The sequence below is a fragment of the Azolla caroliniana genome, unplaced genomic scaffold (genome assembly GCF_043228905.1).
Source record: "Azolla caroliniana isolate FFs.n. ecotype wild unplaced genomic scaffold, voAzoCaro1.0.p SCAF_18, whole genome shotgun sequence".
NCBI classification, from domain to species: Eukaryota; Viridiplantae; Streptophyta; class Polypodiopsida; order Salviniales; family Salviniaceae; genus Azolla; species Azolla caroliniana.
The window spans coordinates 3,112,904-3,139,118 of NW_028230453.1; the positions used below are offsets into that span (position 1 = coordinate 3,112,904).

The 26,215-nt window shown below is 38.2% G+C and overlaps 4 protein-coding genes across 5 annotated transcripts; 3 read left to right on the top strand and 1 right to left on the bottom strand.

Moving 5' to 3' along the window:
- Window positions 1-3,515, top strand: LOC147852090 (callose synthase 10-like). The gene is made up of 9 exons (XM_087334410.1): window positions 1-134; window positions 357-438; window positions 514-674; window positions 758-878; window positions 1,027-1,115; window positions 1,875-1,941; window positions 2,012-2,172; window positions 2,257-2,366; window positions 3,301-3,515. Exons 1-9 carry the CDS (start codon window positions 16-18, stop codon window positions 3,513-3,515), a joined length of 1,125 nt encoding a protein of 374 aa, XP_087190536.1. The 5' UTR covers window positions 1-15.
- A 56-nt stretch (window positions 3,516-3,571) lies between these two features.
- LOC147852091 (callose synthase 9-like) lies at window positions 3,572-8,736 on the top strand. The gene is made up of 20 exons (XM_087334100.1): window positions 3,572-3,631; window positions 3,705-3,861; window positions 3,943-4,042; window positions 4,116-4,235; window positions 4,964-5,079; window positions 5,160-5,243; window positions 5,337-5,449; window positions 5,628-5,680; window positions 5,815-5,991; window positions 6,082-6,129; window positions 6,200-6,358; window positions 6,439-6,552; window positions 6,659-6,747; window positions 6,826-6,981; window positions 7,122-7,224; window positions 7,464-7,583; window positions 7,693-7,743; window positions 7,849-7,878; window positions 7,948-8,130; window positions 8,409-8,736. Exons 1-20 carry the CDS (start codon window positions 3,580-3,582, stop codon window positions 8,643-8,645), a joined length of 2,262 nt encoding a protein of 753 aa, XP_087190226.1. The 5' UTR covers window positions 3,572-3,579; the 3' UTR covers window positions 8,646-8,736.
- Window positions 8,737-16,008: 7,272 nt separating this feature from the next.
- On the top strand, window positions 16,009-19,336 carry PHOX2 (Octicosapeptide/Phox/Bem1p (PB1) domain-containing protein / tetratricopeptide repeat (TPR)-containing protein). Of its 2 annotated transcripts, XM_087334099.1 has the most exons (2): window positions 16,009-17,212; window positions 17,282-19,336. In XM_087334099.1, exons 1-2 carry the CDS (start codon window positions 16,033-16,035, stop codon window positions 18,949-18,951), a joined length of 2,850 nt encoding a protein of 949 aa, XP_087190225.1. In that variant the 5' UTR covers window positions 16,009-16,032; the 3' UTR covers window positions 18,952-19,336. The 2 variants fall into 2 exon arrangements, with proteins under 2 accessions (XP_087190225.1, XP_087190224.1); XM_087334098.1 differs by having other exon boundaries at window positions 16,009-19,336.
- Window positions 19,337-24,119: 4,783 nt separating this feature from the next.
- Window positions 24,120-25,692, bottom strand: LOC147852093 (uncharacterized). Its single transcript, XM_087334168.1, has 3 exons — window positions 25,173-25,692; window positions 24,886-25,004; window positions 24,120-24,748 (listed from the first exon to the last, which is right to left on the bottom strand). The coding sequence occupies exons 1-3, from the start codon at window positions 25,411-25,413 to the stop codon at window positions 24,224-24,226; spliced, it is 885 nt and encodes a 294-aa protein (XP_087190294.1). The 5' UTR covers window positions 25,414-25,692; the 3' UTR covers window positions 24,120-24,223.
- Window positions 25,693-26,215: the final 523 nt, after the last annotated feature.

Genomic DNA, 26,215 nt, shown 5'->3' on the forward strand with positions numbered 1-26,215 from the left:
AATTATGTTAAATGTATGGCTTGGAACTTCATGCAGGAGTCTAGTAGGACAGAAAGAGAGGAAGCTGCATCATTTGCACCATTTTGGAATGAGATAATTCACTGTCTCCGGGCTGAGGATTATATTACAAACCGGTACATTGTCTGATGTTGCATATCCTGTATATTTTCAACATTGCTGGGTTTTATTGATGGGGGAAAAGATACTGGGAGAAGCAGTGAAATTATGGAGAGAGTAGTTGGCTATTCAGAAATAAGTTCCTTACTGATCTTCATGTTCGATTAAAAACTAAAACTGTTTATTAACAAAGCTTGACCCTTTTGCTAACTTCTGGTTGCATTTCTTGTCTATTTCAGAGAGAAGGACCTACTTATAATGCCATCCAATAAAGGGACCTTGAAAATTGTTCAATGGCCATTATTTCTTCTTGTCAGCAAGGTTAGAAGGATTTTGGAAAACATTTTGCATTTCAGGGCTATTTCTTTGTTAAAATGATGTAAATTTAAAATGCAGGTTTCCTTGGCTATAGACATTGCCATGAAGAAAAAAGAAAGTACAGAAGAGCTATGGGGGAAATTGGAGAGAGATCAGTATATGTCTTCTGCAGTTAAGGAAGTTTATGAGAGTGTGAGGGTATTACTTACTAGCTTGTTATCCACGGATGACATGAAATGGTAATTTATAGAGAGCTTGTTTTTGGTTCAAGATTTTGCAAAGTTCACGCAAAATTTGATAGGTCAACTTATTTTACTTATAGGTTTCAAGAATTGTTTGACGATGCAGAAAACAGTGTACATGATGGCTCCTTTTTCACTGCATTTAAAATCAAGAACATTCATGAAGTAGTCACCCGGATCACAGCTTTAACGGGTTTGCTCGTAAGTCCTGTATTAGTTTGTTTTATGTTTATACGGTTATGCTGTACGAAATGGTAGACATTATGTCAATGACAGCAGATTCTAGGTTGTAGTGCAATAGTGCTTCCATATTCTGAATCAGACATTTCCATATGCCTGCCAAAGCCAGATAAAAGCAAGTGCTGATGAACTTAAAAGGGACTCTAAACCTCTGGCCGACACATTACATGATCTCTGGGGTGTTGTTGTGAATTTCAGGTTTGAATATATGTTTCAGCACATTTTTACTTGGGTTGAATCTTCGCACTAAATTAAATATGTTTGTATTATAATCTTCAGTTAGTGGAATGACATCTTTCTGTTCTGGTCTGTATCATTGCTTGAATGAAATAGTAAGACCAATTTTCCATAGACACACTACACTGATATAAATACAAACACGGGCTCAAGCACGTACATGCATAAGAAAGAGTAAGCTGTGTGGATAATTTATTATGGTTATCATCTTCATTTTGTTTTCGTAGGTGTAGCCCTATCTAGGGGTCTCCGAGAAGAAGTATAATATATCTGACCTGAGAATCTTACATGCATAGATAATGATTCTTTAGTCACTTCTTAGTTCTATATCTATTTACGTTTTTACTTAGTTACATTTATTTTGATTTGCTGTCCTCAAATATGAGACAACATTGTAAGATGTAATCTCTTGTTTGCTCTTATAGGCCATTTTGGCCTCTTAAAATCGTTAATATATCTTTCTTTCTTTCTCCCCTCTGCTCATAGGAAGCCCCTGGCAGCAGTTACTAGAAACGATGTTCAAGAATTAAATATGATATAGGATTCTGACACAATATATGAGGCATGATGTATACCACTTGATATTTAATTATGAGAGCATATTTTATCTATATTACTCGAATTCATGAGTGAGTGTGTGCTTGAAGAAAAGAAAGAAGAATGATATGATGCTGATGTTTTTAGTTGGTTTATATTTCTCTGGTTCATAAATTGTCATAGCTTGAGATCTCGTATGCCAGGAGAAGGACCTAACTTCAAACACATCGGAGGGCTCAAACTTGAAGAGGTTTGTGTAGAGCCTTTGCATTATTTAGTGCTGGAGTATCTGATTGTTACAGCGTTTATATTTCTAGCAGAAAGAATCAATCAAGCGATTGCATTCCCTTCTTACCATCAAGGATTCTGCATCTTCAATCCCAAAGAACTCGGAAGCTCGAAGACGGTTGCAATTCTTTACAAATTCATTATTTATGAAGATGCCTGCAGCACCAGCTGTTAGAGCTATGAAGTCATTTTGGTAAAAGTTTGACTATGTGGTTATTTTGAAGGAAATTGTTGTGGGAATGGATAATTAATTGGTTTGAATATATGTTTTCTTCAGTGTATATACTCCATATTACAGTGAGATTGTGATGTATAGCATGGATGAACTTCGGAAAGAAAATGAAGACGGCATTTCTACACTCTTCTACCTTCAGAAAATATTTCCAGGTATGGGCTGTAGATACGTTTCTTTTGGATGCCAATAAGATGAAAATTAGATTGCCGCCATCTTTAAGAGGCATTTAAGAGGCAAAAATTAGATTGTATAGTTATACCCATGAGGCATGCTCCCAAACCCCTTAATTCCGCTATGTGATGTGATACCTCAACTGTATAGAGACCGAAGAGGGTGGGCAATAGTGTGCATCCTTGCTTCACTCCAATTGTGCTAGCCACTGCGGCTGACAAACCCTTGGAAGGCCGCACTTTTCCTGACACGGATTCATAGAGTGCATAGATTCCCTATTTCATATCTGTAGGAACACCAAGGGCTCAGACCAGCATCTTCAGCATCACCACCTCGTTTTTTAACTGGGGAGTTGGAATCGAGGCTGAAGACATCCCGGACCTGGAGCAGTACCACAACACCACTCCCACAAATACCAACACAGGTCTTTCGAGGAGGCACGTGCCAGAGCCCTCCAACCTCCGGTCGATGTCACCCTGGATTGGGACCCAGACTCACCCGACGACACCGACCCCACAGGAGCTTCCACCCCTTTTGTTCATGACACCCCCGCTGCTCGATGAGGTCTGCTCCAGGTTCAATGGAGCGGCCCTCTACATGGACTTAGTGGAGCCCCTATTTGTATAACACAGCTCCTTCAAGAAGAACCATCCCACGTTTTGAAAGCTCCATTCCTCATCATAGAAGAAGAATAGTTAACCAAAGAAGAAAAGATGTATTAGAATCTTTACTTAATGAATGGGTATATCTGGTCAATTGAGAAAATTTGATAGTGTTAATTTACTTAAAGATGGATTAAGAGTTCTAGAGACAAAATACTTGTTCCTCTGCTCATTTTCATGCAGCACATATATTAGCTACTTGGATTTTTGCCATTTGATTCTCATCCTGATCATATAATTGTATCTTATGCAGATGAATGGAAGAATTTCCTTGAAAAAATTGGATATATTGAGACAACCTTTCATGAAAAGTTTGATCAAGGAGAGCTTTCCCCGGACAATGTTTTGAAACTTCGTTTGTGGGCTTCCTATCGAGGACAGACACTTGTACGAACAGGCATGTATATATCTCCAAAGTTAGGCTTTACTGTATTGAATGAAATCATCCCAATCATCCTTTGTCTGTAATCTTGTATGATGTCTCACTTCCCTTGTATATTTTGATTTTCATATTTCTTGACCAGTACGAGGAATGATGTATTACCGAAGAGCACTCCTCCTACAGAGCTTTGTTGAGAATTCAGGTATTAAAAGGGCAATGTGGTGTACATTGTGATTTTTATGCATTTAATATTTATTTATTTTTCTTTGGAACAGAAAATCGATCACATAATTCACAATCATTCGAGAAGTCAGATATTTCCAGAGCTTATGCAGATATGAAGTTTGTATACCTTATAACATGCCAAATATTTGGGCAACAAAAAGAAAATCAAGATAAAAAAGCAGATGATATATTGTATTTACTGAAGGAGTACGATCTCAAATTTTATCATCTTTCCTGTACTCTCACATTTGTTGAGGTTTAATCTGTTTTTCATTTCTTATACTGCAGGAATGAAGGATTGCGGGTAGCTTACATTCATGATGTTCCTACAAAGGAGGGGAAAGACTATTATTCTAAATTAGTGAAGAGTACTGGCGATAAGGACCAGGTACTGGCACTTATCGTGAAGTTGAAAATATATGTTTTATTCTCTCATATTTTGTATTGTTATATCTCATCAGGAAATCTACTCCATAAAACTCCCTGGAAATCCAATATTAGGAGAGGGAAAACCTGAAAACCAAAATCATGCTGTGATTTTCACACGTGGTGATGCAGTTCAGACTATTGATATGAATCAGGTTGGTGCTAATTGGGAATGTTATTAGGTATGTGTTCTTATGTCGCTGCTTTATCAGTCTAGATAATATTTCTAAAAAGGATCAAATTACAAAAATTAGAACTTTAAACATGATAAATTGTTACATGATCAGTCAGTTTCCACAATGAGAAATGTCTGCAATGTACAGTAGACATTTCAACTTTCAAGCTAGGGGTTGGCTGCTCTATTTGATGATGAAATATCTTAGTTGCTGTATTTTATGCACGGAAATGTAATCTTTCATTTTGGGTGTCTTTAAAGATTTGACGCCACTTTGCAACGTTTTCTTGAGACTGGCTGTGATTATTTTCTGAATTTTCCTTACTGTCATTATGGGGAACTTAGGATGCCTCGTCCTTCTTGTGCAGATTTTTGTAATGAATTCTTTGAATGGCCATTTTTTTGCTCATAGAACATTCTTGCAGGCTGCTGGATATTGTTTCACGTTATATATGTCACTGGCACCCATAATTATCCTTTTCTGTATATATGTGTTGTGGTAAATAATTTCCTTATACACCACAATATGTTTCAGAGAGGGATTTATTATTGGCTAAGGGACATATACTGCAACGTTTTTGCACCAATTGAGATTGCACCCAGCTCAGTCAAGCCTGTCTTGTCCCATGGAAACACTCCTTGTATGATTCTAAATTTTCTCAGTTAGGATAGGAGGTTTCTTATCTTGATATTGTATGTTTTGTCAAGGATAACTATTTTGAAGAGGCTCTTAAGATGCGCAATCTGCTTGAAGAGTTTAAAGGAAATTATGGGATACATCCCCCCACCATTCTCGGGGTTCGAGAGCATGTGTTTACAGGAAGGTAATATAGTTTATTACATCAGTAGTTTGGTTTCTTGCTCCCTTTGTAATGCTTAACACTCTCTCGTGCTCCTTTGGCAGTGTGTCCTCATTGGCTTGGTTCATGTCTAACCAGGAAACAAGTTTTGTGACACTTGGGCAACGAGTTCTCGCACGGCCACTTAAGTAATCATTTTCTGATTTATTTTAAATCATGGAAAATTACAATTGTTTTGACCCTTTCTTAGGTGATGAATTCATGGAATTGTGTATGTGTAGAGTTCGCATGCACTATGGTCACCCTGATGTGTTTGATCGAGTATTTCATCTGACAAGGGGTGGATTTAGTAAAGCCTCAAAAATCATCAACATCAGTGAGGACATCTATGCAGGTTTGGATTACAACAATATCAATGATTTCTTAAAACGGAAACTCATTTGATATTACATGCAAACTTGAAAGGAAACCCGGTGTATCCTGCTCCTTTCCATTTGGTGTAATCTCTCATTCAGTCTCATAGGCCTCGTGAAACCCTTTTAAAAGATGTTAGTATATCTTTCTTTTTCTAGGTTTCAATTCTACATTGAGACAAGGGAATGTGACCCATCATGAATATATTCAGGTTTGAAAATATATCTTGATTTCCTTTCTGTTCTAGGCAAACAATAAATCTAGATGGTAAATTCACAAACAGAAGTTTAGAATTGTTGAATGTTAATTAATGCATACAATCATTGGTTATTTATGTATGGCCAGGTGGGGAAAGGTCGAGATGTTGGATTAAATCAGATAGCTCTATTTGAAGCCAAGGTGTCAAGTGGAAATGGAGAACAATCATTAAGTCGGGATGTCTATCGATTGGGCCAGTTATTGGATTTCTTTAGAATGCTTTCATTCTATGTTACTTCAGTGGGTTATTATGTGTGCACAATGGTAATAAAGGAAGCTTCCAGACCTAGTTTCACGTTGTCTTTGGCATCAATTTGGTATGACAAGCTACACTTTGCTTTTGGATTTGTGCAGATGACTGTCCTGGTTGTCTATGTGTTCCTGTATGGCAAGGCCTATTTGGTAAAGCAAGTTCTGATTCATTACTCTAAGTATATTTATAATGTAAATTTATCTAATATGGCTATTGCAGGCACTGTCAGGCGTAGGAGAGTCATTGACAAATTTAGCAATCATCACAAACAATCAGGGATTACAGAGTGCATTGAACACTCAATTCTTATTCCAGATTGGTGTTTTCACTGCAATTCCTATGATTATGGGTTTCATTCTGGAACAAGGAGTCTTAAATGTATATTACAATATTTCCTTAGTAATATATGCTGTAGTCAATCTACAACATAGATATAATCTACTTGTGATGAATGGCAGGCAATTGTCAGTTTTGTGACTATGCAGTTGCAGCTGTGTTCAGTATTCTTTACATTCTCATTGGGTACACGGACACATTACTTTGGCCGAACTATTTTGCATGGTGGTGCAAAGGTCAGTTTCAATCCTATTTCTTTATTTATTATGTCTGCTTTTTCCCTGAACTTCCAATCAATGTTAATGTTTATCTTTGATATGCTTATTGTCATGCTTTATATAGTATCGAGCAACAGGAAGAGGTTTCGTCGTGCAGCATATAAAATTCGCAGACAATTACCGATTGTATTCTCGCAGCCATTTTGTCAAAGCGTATGTTCTCATTTATGTCTCAATGCATGAACATATGACAAGAGAAAAGCTATTAACTATGTATTTACATTTTGCCAGTCTGGAAATCATCATGCTTTTGTTAGTGTATCTGGCGTATGGTTATGAGGAATCAAGCTTTAGCTATATTCTTCTCAGTTTCAGTAGCTGGTTCCTGGCATTATCCTGGCTTTTTGCACCATACATTTTCAATCCATCAGGTTTTGAGTGGCAGAAGTACGTACATCTCTTCATTGCACTTTGTTTAGAAACAGGTTTTATATTCTGTACATAACGTCCAAGAGAAAATCTCTTAATTTCATTCTCACCACCTCTCACGTCTTGTCCACTCAAAGATTCCCTTTGTATTTACTCAGAACCATAGATGACTTTGACAATTGGACAAATTGGTTGCTGTATAGAGGTGGTGTTGGTGTCAAAGCCGATGACAGCTGGGAAACATGGTGGGAGGAAGAACACGTAAGAATCTCGTTTATGACCTTTCCAACCTGTTCCCTGAAGACTACTTCTTTCCAAAGCTGAGAAAACACATGATTTCAGCTCTATTATTTTACTAATTCTGTGTCTGACTGACCTGAGTTGTGTTACAGTGTTCCAAAACATACCTTCTGTTTTGGTATTCTTAAGTAGTATTTTATGGGTAACTTCTAGATAGATGATAGATAGCTATTTGACCATTAGTTTATACTATTTTGCAGGAGCATATCCGTTCTATGCGAAGCAGAATCCTTGAAACTATCCTTTGCGCACGTTTCTTCTTTTTTCAGTATGGAGTAGTTTATCATCTCAATGCTGCCAACGGAAGTACAAGCCTAATTGTAAGCCATGATCTGTGTCCAAGTCATTCTTTGACATTTCTTGGCATTTTTCTGGATAGCAATCCTCTTGTCTTGAATAGCCAGTTGAATTATGAAACCCCTCATGTAGGTATATGGGCTATCATGGATTGTTCTTGGAGCCATTGTCTTGATATTCAAGGTAATAGATAGTCTTTATATCATCTACATTTCACAGTAGGCTTTTATTGTTCACATGGTTCATGCCAAGTATTCCTTACTTCTGTATGTATGTTTTTCAATGCAGATCTTGTCTTTCAAACCAAAGACGCTGAAGGTAATAAGTTAATTTTATGTCCATATTAAAGTCAGTAAATCTTTTCTTAAAATCTACTTTGTGATCCAGGCCATCATCTCCGGTTCAAAGAGTGTTGAGAATCTCCAGATGGTTTTTCGGTTTGCCCAAGGGATTCTTTTCCTATTGATTATTGCTGCGCTTGTGGTTATTGTTGCCCTCACATCAGTCACTACGGCAGATGTATTTGCAAGTATATTAGCTCTTGTACCAACTGGTTGGGGTATTCTCTCAGTAAGTTTCTGTCTGTCAATTCAAATAGGAATGTGAAAAACTGTAAGTGCTGATTGAACTTTGATGAGTGCTAATTAAATATATGTTTAGGAATGTGAAACTCATTGCTGAATTAAAACTTGAGATGACTAATCGTTCAATATATGTAGGAAAGTGAAATTCAATGCTGATTCCAAATTGTGTGTGTGTGTGTGTGTATTATAATTATAGTGATTCAATACACTTGCTGAATGAATAAAATGACAGATGGGTAACATTTCCTGTGTAAATATCTACAGATTGCCATAGCTTGGAAACCACTTGTGAAGCGGCTTGGTTTATGGTCATCACTGCCTTCCATTGCGCGTGCTTACGATGCAGCAATGGGGATGATCATATTCTCTCCTATTGTTATTCTTTCTTGGTTCCCATTTGTCTCTACATTTCAGACAAGGCTCGTGTTCAATCAAGCCTTCAGCAGAGGTTTGGAGATATCTCTCATCTTAGCTGGAAACAGAGCCAATGTTCAAGGGTAGGTTTCGGTCTCATTTTTGAGACAGCCAAATCTTATGTCTTCAATATGTCATGTTTGTATAGTGTGCCAATAATAGGTAATAATTTTTGTAATATGGAGTTTGCAATCATGGTCACATGTGAACTAATTATTATTTTGCACAGTATCATCATAATGTAAGAGAAAAGAATAAAATAAAAACAGAAAATGATTCCATAATTTTGTTGGATCTTTCTTGCTTTTCTAACATTTGTAACTCTTTGATATAAATTTGCAATGTATTTTTTCTCCATCTTTCATAATTCAAAACACAATTAAGTGAAAACTATATATAGTGACACTTATTTTCTGCCTCTGTTTTTGACAATTGAGAGTGGTTTGTAAGTATGATCTGGTATTCTGAAGGGCACATTATAGGTGATAATCAACCTCATAGGGCGGACTAATCACCTATAATATTTAATACCTCTCTTATTTAAATGAAATATGTTTCTATTTCTGCTGTACTCTTATATGTGTACACCCAAAGGGATGTGCAAGAACAAGTCAATTACCTAATACCACCTTCATCTCTTCTACTGAGATACAAGTGTTCACAATCTCAAATAGACTTGTTGACTTGGCAGTAGATCAAATGTATCTATGCTTTGAGGTGAAGGATGGATGCACAAATGATGTGTGTTAAGAACAAGAGTAGGTTGCGTAAATAGCAACTACCTGGCTACATTTAATGTGTAGTGTGGAGTATACAATGGCCTATGAGATTTGGAACATTTTATTGAGGTGAAGGATGGATGCACAAATGATGTGTGTTAAGAACGAGAGTAGGTTGCGTAAATAGCAACTACCTGGCTACATTTAATGTGTAGTGTGGAGTATACAATGGCCTACGAGATTTGGAACATTTTATACATCTAGAGGAAGTTGTGCAAGGATTGTCAAGTTATGAATGCCTTCCCTCAACACAATCAGCAATGCACCCAAACTTGGTAGAACCACACAAAATAGTTGATATGATGAGGAATGTCACACAAGGTGACGTTTTGCAATGTGAAGTTGAGGTAATTGTGCACACAAACAAGTAAGAGCTATCATCCAATGCCTTATGAGTAAGAAGAGATAATCTTTGGCTAAACTTGAGGCAAAATCGCATTGCTTATTCTTAGGACAAGAAAGTAAAAGATCGTGGAAAATATTACACCTCAAGTTTAGCGTGAATATACAAATGTACTAAATGTTATCCCCAAACAACCCCAACCCATTTGGCTCATGCCTATCTAAATTCACCTTTCTTACCCCAAAAAATGTAAAAAGACATAGATTGGTTAAAATTTAGAAAGGCCCAAGATCAAGGTGGATTGGTAGGTCAAAAGGTTATGTATGCATGTCTCACCATGCTCTCATTCCTATGACATCTTTAATAAGTTTCCCTAGTTGATCATTAACTGGTCCAATTTGAGAGTAAAAATTGAGTGTATATACAAAGAGGAATTGTTGTCATTCAACCAGGTAGGCAAGCTTTATAAAGGGGTTCTGAACATTGTACCAATTCACAAGGATGGAGATACCATGATACCATGCAAACTATATGGCCCTGTAAAGAATCGGATATGATTCTATGCAGCAAAAGAGATGTGTGTTATGTGTGTGTGTGTGTTTGTGGAAAGAGGAGAGGAAAGGAGAGAAACACAAGATAGATAAAAGAAATGAAGTACTCAAGAAGATGTATATTAACAAGGAGAATATCATGTAAAAAAATGTAGCGTTGAAAGTGAGGATAACCGACTCTTTATAAAGTAGGAGGAAGGTCCTTTATATAAGGTCACCCTCTCCCTTCATTAACTTACGAAAACACCCACACACTCTCTAGAGCTATAGAAGCTCATGGGTTATGGGGAATGTGGAAACTCATTAGTTATGTGTCATTGAATCACATAGTTAATGTGTAGAGAGTAGTGGTGACTTTTGACCTTTGAATGTTCATACATTCTGAAAAGGTGTGTTCACACACTAGACTAGGTTGAGCTTGATTCTCAACAAGCCCAATCTTAGAGTAAAAATTGAGTGTATAGGCAAAGAGGAATTGTTGTCATTCAACTAAGTAGGCAAGCTTTATAAAGGGGTTCCGAACATTGTACCAGTTCACAAGGATGGAGATACCATGATATCAAGCAATTATAGGATACTCATGATTGCCATTACTTGGCTAAACTCTATGGCCTAATCCTAGATTCAAATTTGGGTGTATTAGCGAAGAGGAATGGTTGTCGTTTGACTAGTTAACCAAGCATTACATCATAACTTTATAATGATCATCTAAGCCCTTATTAGAGAGGGAAGACCCCATAAAGATAGGATTTAGTAAGTATGTGGATTTATGAAAAGCTTTTAGCATCGTACCTCTTTCTCGACTCATGTTTCGTGGTTATCACCATATAAAAGTATAAATTGATGACATTGGTTTTCATATCCACTCGCTAGAGGACTACAAAGACATCTAAATGTTTGAAATTATGGAAAAATGTTTGTTGACAAGCCTTGATAAAAACAAGATTAATCATGTTTTAACTCCACTCATGCACAAGGAATGACATTAGAACAAGATGTGTTCTTGGGAAGAAAAAGGTGGCATCCACACGATTTTACAGTATACTTTGAGGTAACATTCATAGGGTCTCATTTCTCCTTACCGGAAGTTTCATGTGCCCGACTTTCTCGTGAATATGTAGCCCTAATTGCTCTTGAAAGGCAACTTGTATATAAACAACTATAAGAGCCACAAACTAAATTGTGGCTATTTGATACATTTGTGACATTGGTTCTTCTCTATGGAGGAGAAACCTTAGGAAATTGAATTTTCACAAGGTAAATAACATAAGAGATTTGGAGAGGCCTTTTAAGGTTTGATGAATGCATGTATGATTAGGAGCAAGCATAAATGTCCCATGATATAATTTGGTCATAGATGGGAGCAACTCCAATAATCATCGAGGCATTATTCCAATCAATGGTTGGTATCTATGGCATCAAGAGCTCCCTAAATAAAGGTAATCAAGGTTCTACAAGTTACTAGTGGATATAATGAGTGATAGATATATGAAGTTTACTAGTGATTTCTGGCTGCAAGTCTTTAGGAAACTAGAAACTATTTTGAGCATCAATTCCTCAGACCATCCTTAGTTTAATGGACAAACAGAATGAGTTAATCAAATCATTGAGGATATGGTAATCATTGAGGATATGGCGTCAAGAGCTCCCTAAATAAAGGTAATCAAGGTTCTACAAGTTATTAGTGGATATAATGAGTGATAGATATATGAAGTTTACTAGTGATTTCTGGCTGCAAGTCTTTAGGAAACTAGAAACTATTTTGAGCATCAATTCCTCAGACCATCCTTAGTTTAATGGACAAACAGAATGAGTTAATCAAATCATTGAGGATATGGTAATCATTGAGGATATGGCGTCAAGAGCTCCCTAAATAAAGGTAATCAAGGTTCTACAAGTTACTAGTGGATATAATGAGTGATAGATATATGAAGTTTACTAGTGATTTCTGGCCGCAAGTCTTTAGGAAACTAGAAACTATTTTGAGCATCAATTCCTCAGACCATCCTTAGTTTAATGGACAAACAGAATGAGTTAATCAAATCATTGAGGATATGGTTCAAGTTAATGCGTCTAGGATTCCTACTATATGTCAACAATATCTTCCTATTTTGGAATTTGTTTATAATAGTACTTTTATATTGACGTAGCCATGTGCCCAAATTGATGTCAAGATTCATGATGATGAACTACAAAGTACATAAAACTTTCTAAGTGATATGCAAAATATGTTGCATATAGCATGGGGCAATATAAAAATGGTTCAAGACAAAGCTTGTTTTTATGCTAACCAGCATCAACAACCCTATGTATTTCTCCCTGGATAGAAAGTGTTTTACCTCATGACTCTACAATGTTGACTACAAGTAAGCGAGTAAGTGTGCTAAAATAGCCTTACGCTATTCTGGAAGACTGGATGTTTTACAATCCTCAAATGCATTGGTTCATCTGTCTATAACCTCCACCTTCTAATTGACATCAAAGTCCATCTTTTCTTTTATGTTAATTGTCTCATAGAGCTCTTGGGTTATAAAAATAATTCAATTTTCATTAAAACTTTGGTTACTTTTGAGGATTTCGCATCTAAACCTCATAGGCAAGAAAGAATTCTCGATTCTAAAACTAAACACTTATGTTCAAAGAATGTTTGAGAGTTTACAATTAAATGAACGGATGGTTCTATCAAAAATGTTACGTGGGAGCGAGAAGATGCTCGTAAAACCATTTTTTCCGACTTTTCATAGCAATAATGCAATCTTTTCGAAAAGGGGAGTATGATATGAGCATAACCGTAATTATAGTTCTCTATAAATCATAGGGTTAGGTGTGGGTTAGTTCTCTATAAGGAAGATCACGTTAGATTCCTTCATCAGTTGGCCCACTTATAAAATAACAACCTTGTGTGAAATAGACAAGGGCCTAGGGTTTGAGCCTATATAAGAAGGTTGGCTACCTTCATGAAGGAGTTCATCTTTATTCTTTCTTTTTTTCCAAAAAACATCTACTTCCATTAGTTAAGAATGTACAAAGGAATCATTTACAACTCATATCTTACAAGACATCTTGCATGTCAAAGGAAAACAATGTGTAGATGAAACAACATAAAAAAACAACTCCAAAACACCACATCATTCTATGTGTATAGCATTACTCGAACACATATTCTCCACGTGAGCCTCATACAAAACAGAATTCAGCATAGATGTCCTCCATTCGCTCCTCATGGCAGCACCCATCTAGATGTTAGGAACACTTGGAGGGAACAGCCACCGCGGTGGTTGATAATTCCACTTCACTTTACCATCCATTATCTGCAGCGTCGACGAACCGCTCCATTTCCGAAGGAATCGAGCTCTAGCTTCTTCACTTGCATCAGATGGCCCTTGAAGACTTTCAAACTCACCTCGCAACGTAGAAATAAGATTAAACCAGATCATCATTAAATTCTCAGCCGGTGGGGTTCGTTTACCTGCGAGGGTCTCCTTGCACCGAGATACCCACACTTGCCAAACCGTAAGGCCGACCACTAATACCCATATGTCCACGTAGCGTTCTTGTAAGAAGAATAAACCTCCTTGCGTTGCTGGTTGCACAAATCCTTGCTTCACCATTAAAGAAGGATTGTTTCCATTCCACCCTTGAAACCACGAGGCCGATTTAGTGGCCAACCAAGTGATTGCTGCACTCGATACATGAACCTCAACCCCAAAACGAGCCAAGATTCTTAAGCTCCTCAACCAGATTTCTTGTGCTCGTGGGCAGCACCACAAACAATGAGCGATGTCCTCCAAGCTCGCACTACACGCCTTGCAACCACTCATGCCGCCTCTATTCCCAAGCCACTCTCCCGTTGGAACAGCCCGATGGGTGATTAACCAGAAAAACACTTTGATCCGCTCGGGAAGGGATGAGTTCCATATCCTGCTCCTGGTTCTATCCACGAAGACTGAATCGATAGCTGCATGGGTCCACTTGTTGGCACATTTCTCACGATACGAACCTAACTTTCTCCCCAAGCGCGTCGAGTATTCGAAGAAACCTAGTGATTTAGCTTGTTCTCCCTTCCACCTATATTCAGCGGGATCCAGTGTGGATGTTTGACAAGCAAGCTATTCGCACTGTTAAAGCATGTATTAGGGGATTTCTTTGGGCTGGGATGAGGAAAGACAATGCGGCAGCCAAAGTATCATGGTCCACACTGATTCTTCCCAAGAGTAAGGGGGGTTTAGGATTGGTTGACCCTGGATTGCAGAGTCAGGCATTGTTGTGTAAGATATTGGTAAGAAGCTTGATACCCGGTGATGAGTTATGGAAAACATTGATACATAATAGGAGCATTCTATGGAGTCCAAGACTAGGTGGGCAATGGAAGTCACACAAAGCGTGGCCTTTTTGCATGGACTTAAAATTGAGGAAATCTAACCGATTGGCTGATCGTACTTGTATGTCAGTGATGCAGGCGTGGAGTATGCTTCGTGGGCATCTAAGTCGGAATCGTCCAAGTACTAGTGTTGAATGGATGCGCCAACCCCTATTGTGGAACGAGACCGTGCAATCGCCAGAAGGAATGATGCTTGGACAAAGCAAGCACATGCCGTGGGCTATATTGCATTGTCTAGGGATACACTCGATGGTTGATTGGATGCGGTTGTCCGGCAATAATCGTGATCAATTATATGAAGACATGGGAAAGGTCAGAAATGGCAGAAAGATGCTTGACGTAGTCAATACAGCTGTCTCCTCGCTTCCTATTGGTAATGAGGAAGAGGGTGAATGGTCTGGACAATGTGATGGTACAGGAAATATTATCAATGTCAGGGGTCTAGGAAAGATTGGGAAGACCGTCCTGATGGGATTATTAGATGAAAGTGCAGGCTGGTACCCTATTAGAATTGTGGCAAGACACGGAAAGAAATGGAAGGTGAATCCACCAATCGAAGAGGTCGAGGAGGATTGGATCTTGTACGTGGTTGAAGGCAAGCCTCTCGAGCGCGTAGAAGGAGTTCATCTTTATTATATTGGATAGAGACTTTGATAGTGTGGCAAATCGTTGGCTTCATACACGTGTTCATCTTGCTAGGTTGCTTCTTCAAACCCGAGGTACGATCCATGTCCGCACTCAATAGTATGGGGCACTAACTGGGAGGGGGGGCGGGCTAGGATGTGTCTCTTACCTTCGCAAGGGGGTGGTTCAAAGTGGACTAGCACCCTTTCTTCCTTAAGTTTCTCCTTAATTTGTCATAACGTTAAGATAGATTCTTACAAGGGTCATTTGCTACGTTGCAAGCATAACATATCCACTTGGCACCTTGTGAAATTATGTAATCTTGATTTTCTGCAACTAACGCCCCACAACACAACCTGCGTATAGCCCATCAATACAATCAGTAAGTAAGTGTTCAGAAGAACATTTAGACGGAATCAATGGGCAAGAGAATGTCCGAGCAAAATCAGGGTTGCAAGAATGTCCAAGAAAAAATCGGGGTTGCGAGAATGTCCGGGCAAAATCGGGGTTGCAAGAATGTCCGGGCAAAATCGGGGTTGCGAGAATGTCCAGGCAAAATCGGGATGTGAGAATGTCCGGGCGAAATCGGGGCTGCGAGAGAATGTCCGGGCAAAATCGGGCTTGCGGGAATGTCTGGGCAAAATGGAAAGTGTGAAAACGCTGCAAGGCTTTTCTTTGGTTTGTTTATTTGTTTGTTTGATTGTTGATAAGGATAATTCTCTGCAATTGTTGTTGGTTCACATATTGATATATGTATATGTTGTTGTGAAGAAACAGAGGAGAGGAGAGGAGAGCTATGGCGAAATCAGGCAACAAGAAGAAGAAGAGGACCACATCAAGCACCCCTTCACAACCAACTATAGAGGAGACTGATACAGGTACAAAAACCCCTAACCCTAATCCAAACCCAATCCCTAAAACTCACTCAATTCCAAGCCCCAACCCTAAAGCAAACCCAATTCCTAGCCCAAACCCTAGAACTAACCCAATCCCAATCACAAACCCTAACCCTAACCCTAACCCTAAAGCTAGCCCTAGCCCTAATATGAATGCGGAGCATTTATCCGCGGTTTTGCTGTGCCGCGCACACGAGCTGAAAGATGAAGGTAACCGTCTCTTCCAAGCAAAAAACTATGAAAAAGCCATTGCTCTCTATGACAAAGCCATCAAGCTCACCCCTAATCATCCAGAAAGAGCCATCTTCCACAGTAACAAAGCGGCTTGTTTGATGCAAATGAAGAATCCTTCTCACTATGAACTAGTTGTTAGAGAATGTACTCTCGCTTTGCAAGCTCAACCCAAGTTCCAGAGAGCATTGTTCAGAAGAGCTAGAGCTTTTGAAGCCATGGGAAAGCTTGAGCTAGCTCTGCTTGATGTGAAAACGATTCTGGAAGAAGAAGCAGGGCATGAAGAAGCATTAGAGCTTGGGAAACGGCTCAGGATTGCACTATATGACCAAAACAATCAAGAGAAAGTCGGAAGGAAAGATGAAAAAGATGAAGAAGATGGAGATGAAGGTCTGAAAGGAAGAGTTGGCATAGAAAATTGTGTATCTAATGCGAATACATCTTCCTCATCGAATTATGTAGTGGCTTCCCCTGCTTCTCTAGGAGCTTCTGTTGTGGGAGGAAGCTGTCGGGGTCCTTCCCTTCCAGTTAGACCCAACTCTATGAAGACAAAGAAGAAGAAAGGAGAAAAGGTCGAGGAGAGCAGTATGCCTTCCCTCAAGCTTTCTCCTTCGCCTTCTGAGCCCAAACAGGCGGTATCGGCTCCCGGGTCGGGTCATATCGACCATTCCTCCTCTCGCATGCGAACAAACCCTAACGAGCACCTATCTTCTTCTCGTATACGACCAACCCCTAACGAAGAGATTTCGTCTTCTTCTTCTTCTTCACGCATGCGAACCATCCCTAAGGATGAGGAGTTATTATCTTCTTCTCGGAGCCGAACCACCCTTAAGGACGAGGAGCTATCTTCTTCTCGTGTTCGAGCAGCGGATAATGATTCTGCTTGTGTGCAGACCTCCCCCAACAATGATAATGCACCTTCTTCTCGTGTGCAAAGCACCCCTAACATCTCCATGTCTACTACTAGACTGGATGAAACTTTAAAGCCTCTTCCCCTTCGGCCAAAATCTTCAAAAGTGGTTCCGCAGAAAGACTCATCTAATCACCTCATTAGACCATTGAAGCTCATCTATGGTCATGATATCCGGCTTGCGAGAATGCCCATTAAATCTACGTTTAGTGATTTGAGGGAGATTGTTCGGAAGAGGTTTCCCTCTTCAAAGGCTGTGCTTATCAAGTATAAGGACACAGATGGGGACTTGATCACTATTACATGCTCCGAGGAGCTTCGCCTCGCCGAGTTAGCTTCTTTTACAGAAGCTGATGGGTTGAAATCAAAAGTTGAATCAATCGAAAGTAAGCAAAGAGATTCAGATACCATTTTCGTTGACCCAATGCCGCTTCTAAAGCTTCATGTGGTGGAAGTAGATCCAGAGCAAGAACCAGTTATTGAAGAAGAACAGGAACAGGAACAGGAACAGGAACAAGAAGAAGAAGAAGAAGGAGAAGAACAAGAACAACAGGAATGCTTGGATAAGGCAACTCCTGAGGCTATAGAACATGATCATTCATTGTCATCATTATCTGGAAAAGAAGATGTCACGTTCCAAGCCTCGGATAGCATTGTCGGACGTGAGAATGCAACAGATGACAGCAAAGAAGAGGAGAATTCAAAAGAAATTGAAATAGATGAATGGTTCCTCGACTTTGCGAATCTCTTCCGAACCCACATTGGTGTTGATCCTGAAGCACATGTTGACCTACATGAGCTCGGCATGGAGTTTTGCTCAGAAGCTTTGGAGCAAGCCGTGACGAGCGAAGAAGCCCAACCCTTGTTTGAGGCATCAGCTTGTAAGTTCCAGGAAGTGGCAGCTCTGGCATTCTTCAACTGGGGCAATGTCCATATGTGTGCCGCTCGGAAACGCATACCTTTAGAAGAGAATGATGTCGACAAGAGTGTTTTCAATGAGCGTCTGGAGGCGGCATTTGAATGGGCACGAACTCAATATGAGATTGCTCGGGAAAAGTATGAAGAAGCTCTCAGGGTGAAGCCGGATTTCTATGAAGGAGTCCTCGCTCTTGGTCAAGAGAGCTTTGAAAATGCAAAGCTTAGATGGTCTTTGGCAATGGCAAGACAACTTGATCTGGCCAGTTGGGACTCTTCTGAGACCATCTCTCTATTCAAGCATGCTGAAGAGAAGATGCAGCTAGCGTTCGAAATGTGGGAAGTTTTTGAAGACCGGAAAATTAAGGAAATTATGGCGAACTCCAGTATTACAATATCCGAGACGCCCCCGAAACTCGATCCACGAGGCAAGAGAGATGGCCAACAAAAATTGTCCGAGTCTGAAACAAAGGAACAATTGCGAGCCACGAGGTTCCAGATCAATCTTTTCTGGGGGAATATTTTATTTGAGCATTCACAAGTCGAGTTCAAGCTAGGCATGAAATCATGGAAAACCTTGCTTGATATGGCCGTGCAAAAGTTTGAGCTTGCCGGTGCCTCACCTTCCGATATTATCGTTGTACTAAAAAACCATGTTGCTAATGTTGCATACCCCCATGATGATGATGGTGGTAAAGGGCATAATACTAAAGTGCAAGAGAATGTGTTGGAGATTCAAGGAGAACATGTCGAGGAACGATAAAGTTGTCAATGGTCTTTATGATCAAAGGAGCAGTAAGGATAGAAGTCTAGTAGGTAGATAGACAGATAGATAGGAGTTCAAAGTGAGGATGATTTTGATCTTATTTCTTTGGCTAGGTTTCGAGTTTGAAATTTGTGAGATGACAATGGCTTTGCGTGGAGGCTAATTCAATGCACTTTATTATGGGTGCACATTTAACTGTGTTTGCTGAAATCTATACAGGCAAAACATTCTGAGGATTTTTCTTCACCAAGATGGATCGTTGCGCCATAAAAGCGTGCAAGAGGTGATCTGGTTGTACATGGGACTTTAATTTGAGGGCCATGACTTCAGAGGAGCAAAATTATGGATGTTTAAATTTGAACTTTTTTTGCATTTGTTTTTTCTCTATGCATCATTCTCTGTCATCTTGATCATTTTGTCAGAAGTAATTCTTGATCGGATTATTTGTTCGGATGTTTTACCCTGCACTAAGTATTGGCTCACTCATGGAGAAGCACAAATATTTCTAATGCCATTTCCATTGATGGATGGTGTGACCATGTTTACTGTGCCTTCAAATCAAGACATAATAATCAGGATGATTCTTGTTGAAATATGCATCTCATATGACCTTACCTTCAACATGAATCAAACATGGTGCTGTTAAACTATGTAAATTGTTGGAGTGAAGAAATATCGAATGAAACTTTGCAAAATTCAAGTGGACTATCTAGAAGCAACACATCTCCAATTTATGTCCATCCCAGTTGATGTTAATCTGTGCAATTGGGTTGGTTTCCTATTCCTTATCAATTATATCATGTTCAGGAATTTTCCTTCTTCTAATCTAAGGAAAATGGTCTTCTATCTTATAGCAATAGTTCCAAAAGGAAAACATGCTACCCTATATTGTTCTACAACCGAATGTGGATCTAAACAAAAGGGTTTATTTTGGGAAAATAACTAGTCAAACTGTGAATAGCCTTGAGGGATAGTTTTCTTGGACTTAGATCCTGATAATGAAAGGAAAAGGATGAATGGTCTTGAAGCCTGCAAGCCATCAATGCAAAAGAACCTAGTTAAAGTATTGTGTGACATTATTAGATCAAACTAATTGGCAATCATGCAACCTAATTCATTCAAACTTGGTGCTTAACTAGAGCAACCTAATTTTATCATGCTAATTGAGTCATCATGCCACCTATTGAGATCAACCTAATTACCTCAAGGCTCAATATATATTGACCACAATCCATCATGATGAGATTATCATGGCATCTAATTAGAGAAAACTAATTAATTTGGGGAGACTCGGAAGTTAGAACTAGCATGAAATACGTACATCTATGATTTGAAAGTCTTCAAAAACAATTTCACATTAGGAGGACCTATGTGTTTGAAATAAATGTCTCTACATTTTCCTTTACCATACATTATGAATGCATGTGAGCATCAAATTCAAAGTTCATACATTTGTGCTTTGAAAATCCTTCACAATTTCTTTACACTAGTTATGTATTTTGTGGTCATCTCATTCATGGGCAACCATGAATGTGGGATTGGATACATAAGCATGTACTACTTGGCCACATGGTTGCATGTAAGAGCACAAGATTGCACATAAAGTAATACATTTAGACACACAATATAGGTAAGTAATGAGCACAATTGAACAATGGAAACATAAGAATAAAACACGATAACTAAACACATACGAGCCCATTCACACAAACAAACAAAACGGAAATGAATAAAGCATTTGTAATATATACATGATATCATTGTTTTGCCACTTCACCAGACATAATTTGTTTTGTCTAAACCTCCGATAATCGAATTTGAGCGCTTGCTGTTGAATTTAAAGAGGAAATATTTCCATTCCATTCTCCAAGAAACTATAAATAGCAAGTCTAACATTTGCACTTAAATTTTTACTTCTGCAAACATAAATTAAGTGTGGAGTAAGGTGCAGAAGCCTTGAAATGTTTTTGAAATTTTGGGAACATCATGCGCTAATAGTACATACAAATATATTATTCGTCGAAATCATAGTCATGTAGTGTCACCAAGTAGGTTCTACATTAGTTGTAAGTACACTCCAAGTGTATCTTTCTAAGTGGCAAAGAAGTTTGTGTACAATTATACATACATAACAATGAACACTCAAAGAGTGAGATTTTAAAGAAGTTTGTGTATTAGTTGTATAAACAAAGGGATTAAATGGAAGCTAGAGAGTTGAGACCTAAAGAAGTCTCCAAGTCTCATCTACTTCATGACTAGTGTAAATGAATAGTACTTTGGACACTCTTCACATTTGTAGTTATGCCACATTTTGAATTCCATTATTATCCCACTCATGTGGCATTTTGGGGATTGCATTATTGTATGAAATATCCTTGTGTGTAACATGACTGATTTTAATAATAAAAAGTTAATCAAAGGTATACAAAATCAAAAAAAGTTAACCAAAGGTATACAAGACTAGAAAAAGTCCACAAGGGAGTGTTTGGCTAGAAAGTACTAGGGGCGAAGCACTCTAAGTAAACCAATCATCGTGTAGATGATATATAAGGCTTCGCTAACAATGACCTAGTTATGGCCCCTAGGTGGAGTGGAGTCTTTCACAAGTTGTCAATGTCCCAATAGCCATGTAGATATTTGTTATTGCTTTAAAATATTATAAGTCGAGTGTGCTTGATATAAATGCCAATGATCTCTAAGTTCAAATGAAGAACACAAACCATAATATCTATCACATTAACTTGGAAATGAATTGAATGTGTCACTCCGCTAACATGAATGTGCAACTCTAGAAGGCCATCTTCAAGAAACTATGGTAGGATTTGACTTGTCACTTGGAGATAAGTTAATAACATGACCATTCAACCATGACAATTGTATATTATTGTGTTAATAGATTGAGGATGTGAGAGTGACTAGATTGAGGATGTGAGACTTTTGAAGGAGCATTCTTCATTCCTTCTTTCAGGGGAATTTGAGGGAGGGAGAGCATACAATTGTAACCCAAATGAGGTTTCCTACATTCCCCATAATCATGTAGTGAGTTGGTTGGGATTGAACCCAAGTTGATGGAATTAATAAATATGCAATTTATTATCATGGTAGAGAGAGAGAGAGAGAGAGAATGTATTACTATTGCCAAAGAGGTTATTATGGCCTATGAGACCAAGACCACCACATTTATATGATAACTTGTTCAAGAAATAAAAAAGTGACATATGCCAAATAAAGATAGAAAAGTGAGACGATACGACTAGTCACGTTGACCAATCCCAAAGTCCCATGAAACAACCCAAAGATAGTGGGTTAAAAAAGAGAAGTAAAAGTTTGCTACTTGTAAGATGTGATTATTACGAAGGGTTAAACGGAACAAACTTCCAGGTTTTGAACCTAAAACTCAAGGATAAGAGAATAATGTGTATACATACATGTGTACACATGTATTCATATACATACATATGTATGTACATAGATTCTTACCACATACACACACACACACACACACACACTTACATAGATACATGCATACATCCCCATCCATCCATCTATCATGGTACAAATCTCAAATTAATGGCACCCTTACCTCCTCTACAATTAATAAGAGTATAGAACAAAACAAATAAAAATTCCTCCTTTTTTACCCTTGTTATGTCTTTTCACATATTCTTGTCTTCATTTTCTGTGCCTCAATATGAAGGTCGTAAGTTTTAACTCTTCATCACTTACACAATGCGAGACTTATTTATTATGTTTTTGCATGCTTTGAATTCTTTCTTAATAATGCAAAAGAAGATGATGAAGAAGAAGAAAATATCATTAAAAACACAAATTTATTGAAAATAGGGAACAAAATCTAATGTGGGGATTCATTGAGAAAAGCAAAATTGCACTTCACAACAATTAAAGATAAGACAAAAAAAAACACAATCAAAGTTTTACATGTATGTAATGTGGGAGAAAATTGAAATCCTTATCTTGCACTTTGATTGAAATCTTGTACACGTATATGGATTATGGTACTAGTACTAGTAGCCCCTTGAATGTGTGTATGCATATGTGGGAGACAAATAGATGTCTAGAAGAAAAGGTTAAAGAGTTTACTACTTTCATTTGAAATGCAAAATATCTATAAAGATACCCGAAACAATCCCATGGACATTAGTGGTTCTCTCTACCACTAACAAATACACACACACATACAGAGAGAGGGAAGTAGATGGGGTTATATCAATGGGAAAACACGTCGCATATGGGCTTCACTCACCAATAAGGTGGTTTGTTTCCTAGAGTGTACTTTGTGTGTTACCCTCCCTAGCTAGATTGATATAAAGTATTATACTACTCCTTAGGCGTAAGTTAAGGATTCTAAGTCACTACACAAATGAAGAGCTAATCGGATCACGAGTGCTTCCTTGATTATAAAGCCAAATGAAAGATGTTAGAAAAGTGTGAACAAATATGTCAAGGGATGCTCGAAACTATCTAGTGGACATTAGTTGTTATACCCTTGCATGTGTGAGGCTAGCTTAAATATAATATTGTAACTTAAATTAGATAGATACACCCCCCTTGTCATACTAATGAGTGGCTAATCATGAGCATTCTAGATTGATATGCCCAAGTCAAAAAAGGTTGATTGCATTTGTGAGAACCTAGGCTAGAACAACATAAAATATGCATGTGAAACCAATTGACAAGCCTTGATGGGTCATCAAGGGCTACATATATGTACTACAACTTCATGGGTGCTAGACTCTCACATAAGGCTAAAATGGCTTGGCAAAGCAAAGCATTTAATCTAGTTGTTATATCCTTGCAATTACTATGTGTAGGTCTAAATTGTGGGTAGCCATTGATGAAATAATGTACTAACTAATCAATATATATGAAATATAATGTACTAATCCAAGTACAATTATAATGAACTTGTTATATACATTGGTTATAAGGGGAGGCACTCCTCCCTTGTGAGTAACCCTCTATTGTTTTGATCTCATTGGCCACATTTGAATCTTTAGAAACCTTAAATTTACACTCCTTCTATATGGGTGTATTGTATATGAGTACCCTCAAGTTAGTGTAAACTGCTTTCAGCAACTTCCTAAGAATGATAGGTTCACACACTATATGAAAATCGAAAGGATGAAGCTCATAACACCAACGTGTAAAGAAAAGAAAAAAAATTGATTAGATTATAATGTTTCAAAAAAACATGATGATATATGGTTTTACAAAGGGTTCGATGCATAATGGAATTTCTTCGAGGATTTCAAGGATTATATATTAGGTTCCCACACTTGCATTTCCATCCCTCGGGTTGATAGTTGGAGTAGTCGAGATGGACATGGGGAACATATTCCATTCGATAAGAAGTTTTATCTAGATCGGTATCAACATTGTCCGACATTAATGTTGTTGAAGGTGATGATCTCTTGCTAATATAGTTTGATGGTGTTGATGATGATCTTTTGTTCGAACCCGATGATGAAGACAATGGGTTGTCCGAGAAAGGTGTAGGGACTTGGATGGCTATACATGGGTTGCAAGCATTGCACTTGTTGCCACACATGGGTGGCCTTGACCCCATTCTCTTCTCAATTTGCACTAGCTTCTTCTTCTTCATGATCCTATCACCAATGGCAGCATGCAGCCAATGTATTCTTGATTCATGATGATGATGATGATGAGGATGAGGATGAGGATGAGGATGTGTGTGATGACCTAGTAGCATTTTCCTTCCAGGCAATATTGTAAGACTTGATGATGATAGATTTGATGTTGCCTTTGATTTCATCTGCTTTAATGCATACAAAAACATACATACCTATAGCATCAAATTTCACATGAACTACTTTTTGAATATTTGTCATGAGTAGGAGAGTTACTCCCCACAAATGAAGAGAAATCAGTTCAAAAGCCTATATAGAATACCGTAATGAGCTTGAACCTAGTGGTAGTGGTGGTGGTGGTAGTAGTAGTAGTAGCTTGGAGCACCACCATTGTTGTTGGTCGATCATCTTGAGTCTCATTATAGTGAGTATAGTTGTTACCTGCTATGAATAAGAAGAAGAAGAAGAAGAAATGAAGAGCAAAAAGTAGTTAAGTCTACAATACTGAGTAAAATGGAGAAATTACAAAAGAAATATGTATGCACTACCCAAAATTTGATCCCATTAGAAAAAAGTCCATTGTATATACATATGAAATATATGAGTCACCTGCATGAGTTGCTAGACTCGCATGTTGTTGTTGGTGGTGATAAATATATTGATTGTGATGAAGAGGCCCCATAGGGGTAGCCAATACAAGGGCTTGAACTCGCGCCATTACGAGAGGACGAGGCCGGACTTGGTGATAGGATGTGGAGGGGTAATTAGAAGGAGGGGGAGGAGATTGATCAACTAATTGTAGATATATAATGAGCAAGAAGATGTGGGTGATCATCATTAATGTCGGCATGGTGGTGGTTGTGACAATGTATGTGAACACTCATGCCAATACAAATGCTACTAATGCTAACTTAACTAAACCCCCTCCTTCTCTCTCTATATCCTACAACACACACACATTCACAAGGTCTTCTATTCATAGCCCACTAATGGATTCTCCCTCTATCACTTCCTTTAAAGAATAAACAAGAAAAAAAGAAAAACCAAGGCACATAGGTATTAAGTTTAACTCATGTCAAGCAAGAGAGAGAGAGAGAGAGAGAGAGAGAGAGAGAGAGAGAGGAGAAGAAGAAGACCCCCCCCCCCCCCCCCCTTCCTTTTAAAGTGAAGGAAGCATATAAGCTCACTTAGCTTTCCGATATCCTAACATGTGCGCCTATCTTCTTTTATCTCTCTTCATATTTAGTCGGGCTTTTTACTAATGTACATTCATTGGCTACCAAAAAATGTCGGTAAAACCTTTGTCGAAAGAAGGTCATAAGGGAAAGAGCATACACATATGTTGATGTAGACAGAAAAGTCTCGCTTTCTGGCAAAACTATATGTTGGGTGATCGAAGAAGCAATAGTAAATGTTTCTCCTACTACTTTGGTATCCGACGACTCCATGAAGTTGTAGCTGCATGATAAACCTTTTGACTAAAATGTTGTTATTTGTATTAGATGTTTCACAAATTGGTAATGAGAGAACATGTAATGTGTGAAACTATGATGTACATCACTAAATGGTCTCGTTCCACATGGTAATGCTCTATTTTAAGTGATGCAAATTTATCTTAAAAAACCATGACTTATGTGAAAAGAGTCGAAGTT

What these genes read in the sequence shown, in the direction of transcription:
- LOC147852090 (XM_087334410.1), top strand. Translation starts at nt 16, where the DNA reads ATGGCTTGGAACTTCATGCAGGAGTCTAGTAGGACAGAAAGAGAGGAA. An exon ending in TATTTCTTCTTGTCAGCAAG is followed by an intron (nt 439 to 513) that starts GTTAGAAGGATT and finishes TTTAAAATGCAG; the next exon opens with GTTTCCTTGGCTATAGACAT. An exon ending in CCTTCAGAAAATATTTCCAG is followed by an intron (nt 2,367 to 3,300) that starts GTATGGGCTGTA and finishes TATCTTATGCAG; the next exon opens with ATGAATGGAAGAATTTCCTT.
- LOC147852093 (XM_087334168.1), bottom strand. Translation starts at nt 25,413, where the DNA reads ATGCCGACATTAATGATGATCACCCACATCTTCTTGCTCATTATATAT. An exon ending in GAGTCTAGCAACTCATGCAG is followed by an intron (nt 25,005 to 25,172) that starts GTGACTCATATA and finishes TATTCATAGCAG; the next exon opens with GTAACAACTATACTCACTAT. An exon ending in CTAGGTTCAAGCTCATTACG is followed by an intron (nt 24,749 to 24,885) that starts GTATTCTATATA and finishes GCATTAAAGCAG; the next exon opens with ATGAAATCAAAGGCAACATC.
- LOC147852091 (XM_087334100.1), top strand. Translation starts at nt 3,580, where the DNA reads ATGATGTATTACCGAAGAGCACTCCTCCTACAGAGCTTTGTTGAGAAT. An exon ending in GTACTGGCGATAAGGACCAG is followed by an intron (nt 4,043 to 4,115) that starts GTACTGGCACTT and finishes ATATCTCATCAG; the next exon opens with GAAATCTACTCCATAAAACT. An exon ending in GTTATTATGTGTGCACAATG is followed by an intron (nt 5,992 to 6,081) that starts GTAATAAAGGAA and finishes GGATTTGTGCAG; the next exon opens with ATGACTGTCCTGGTTGTCTA.
- PHOX2 (XM_087334098.1), top strand. Translation starts at nt 16,033, where the DNA reads ATGGCGAAATCAGGCAACAAGAAGAAGAAGAGGACCACATCAAGCACC.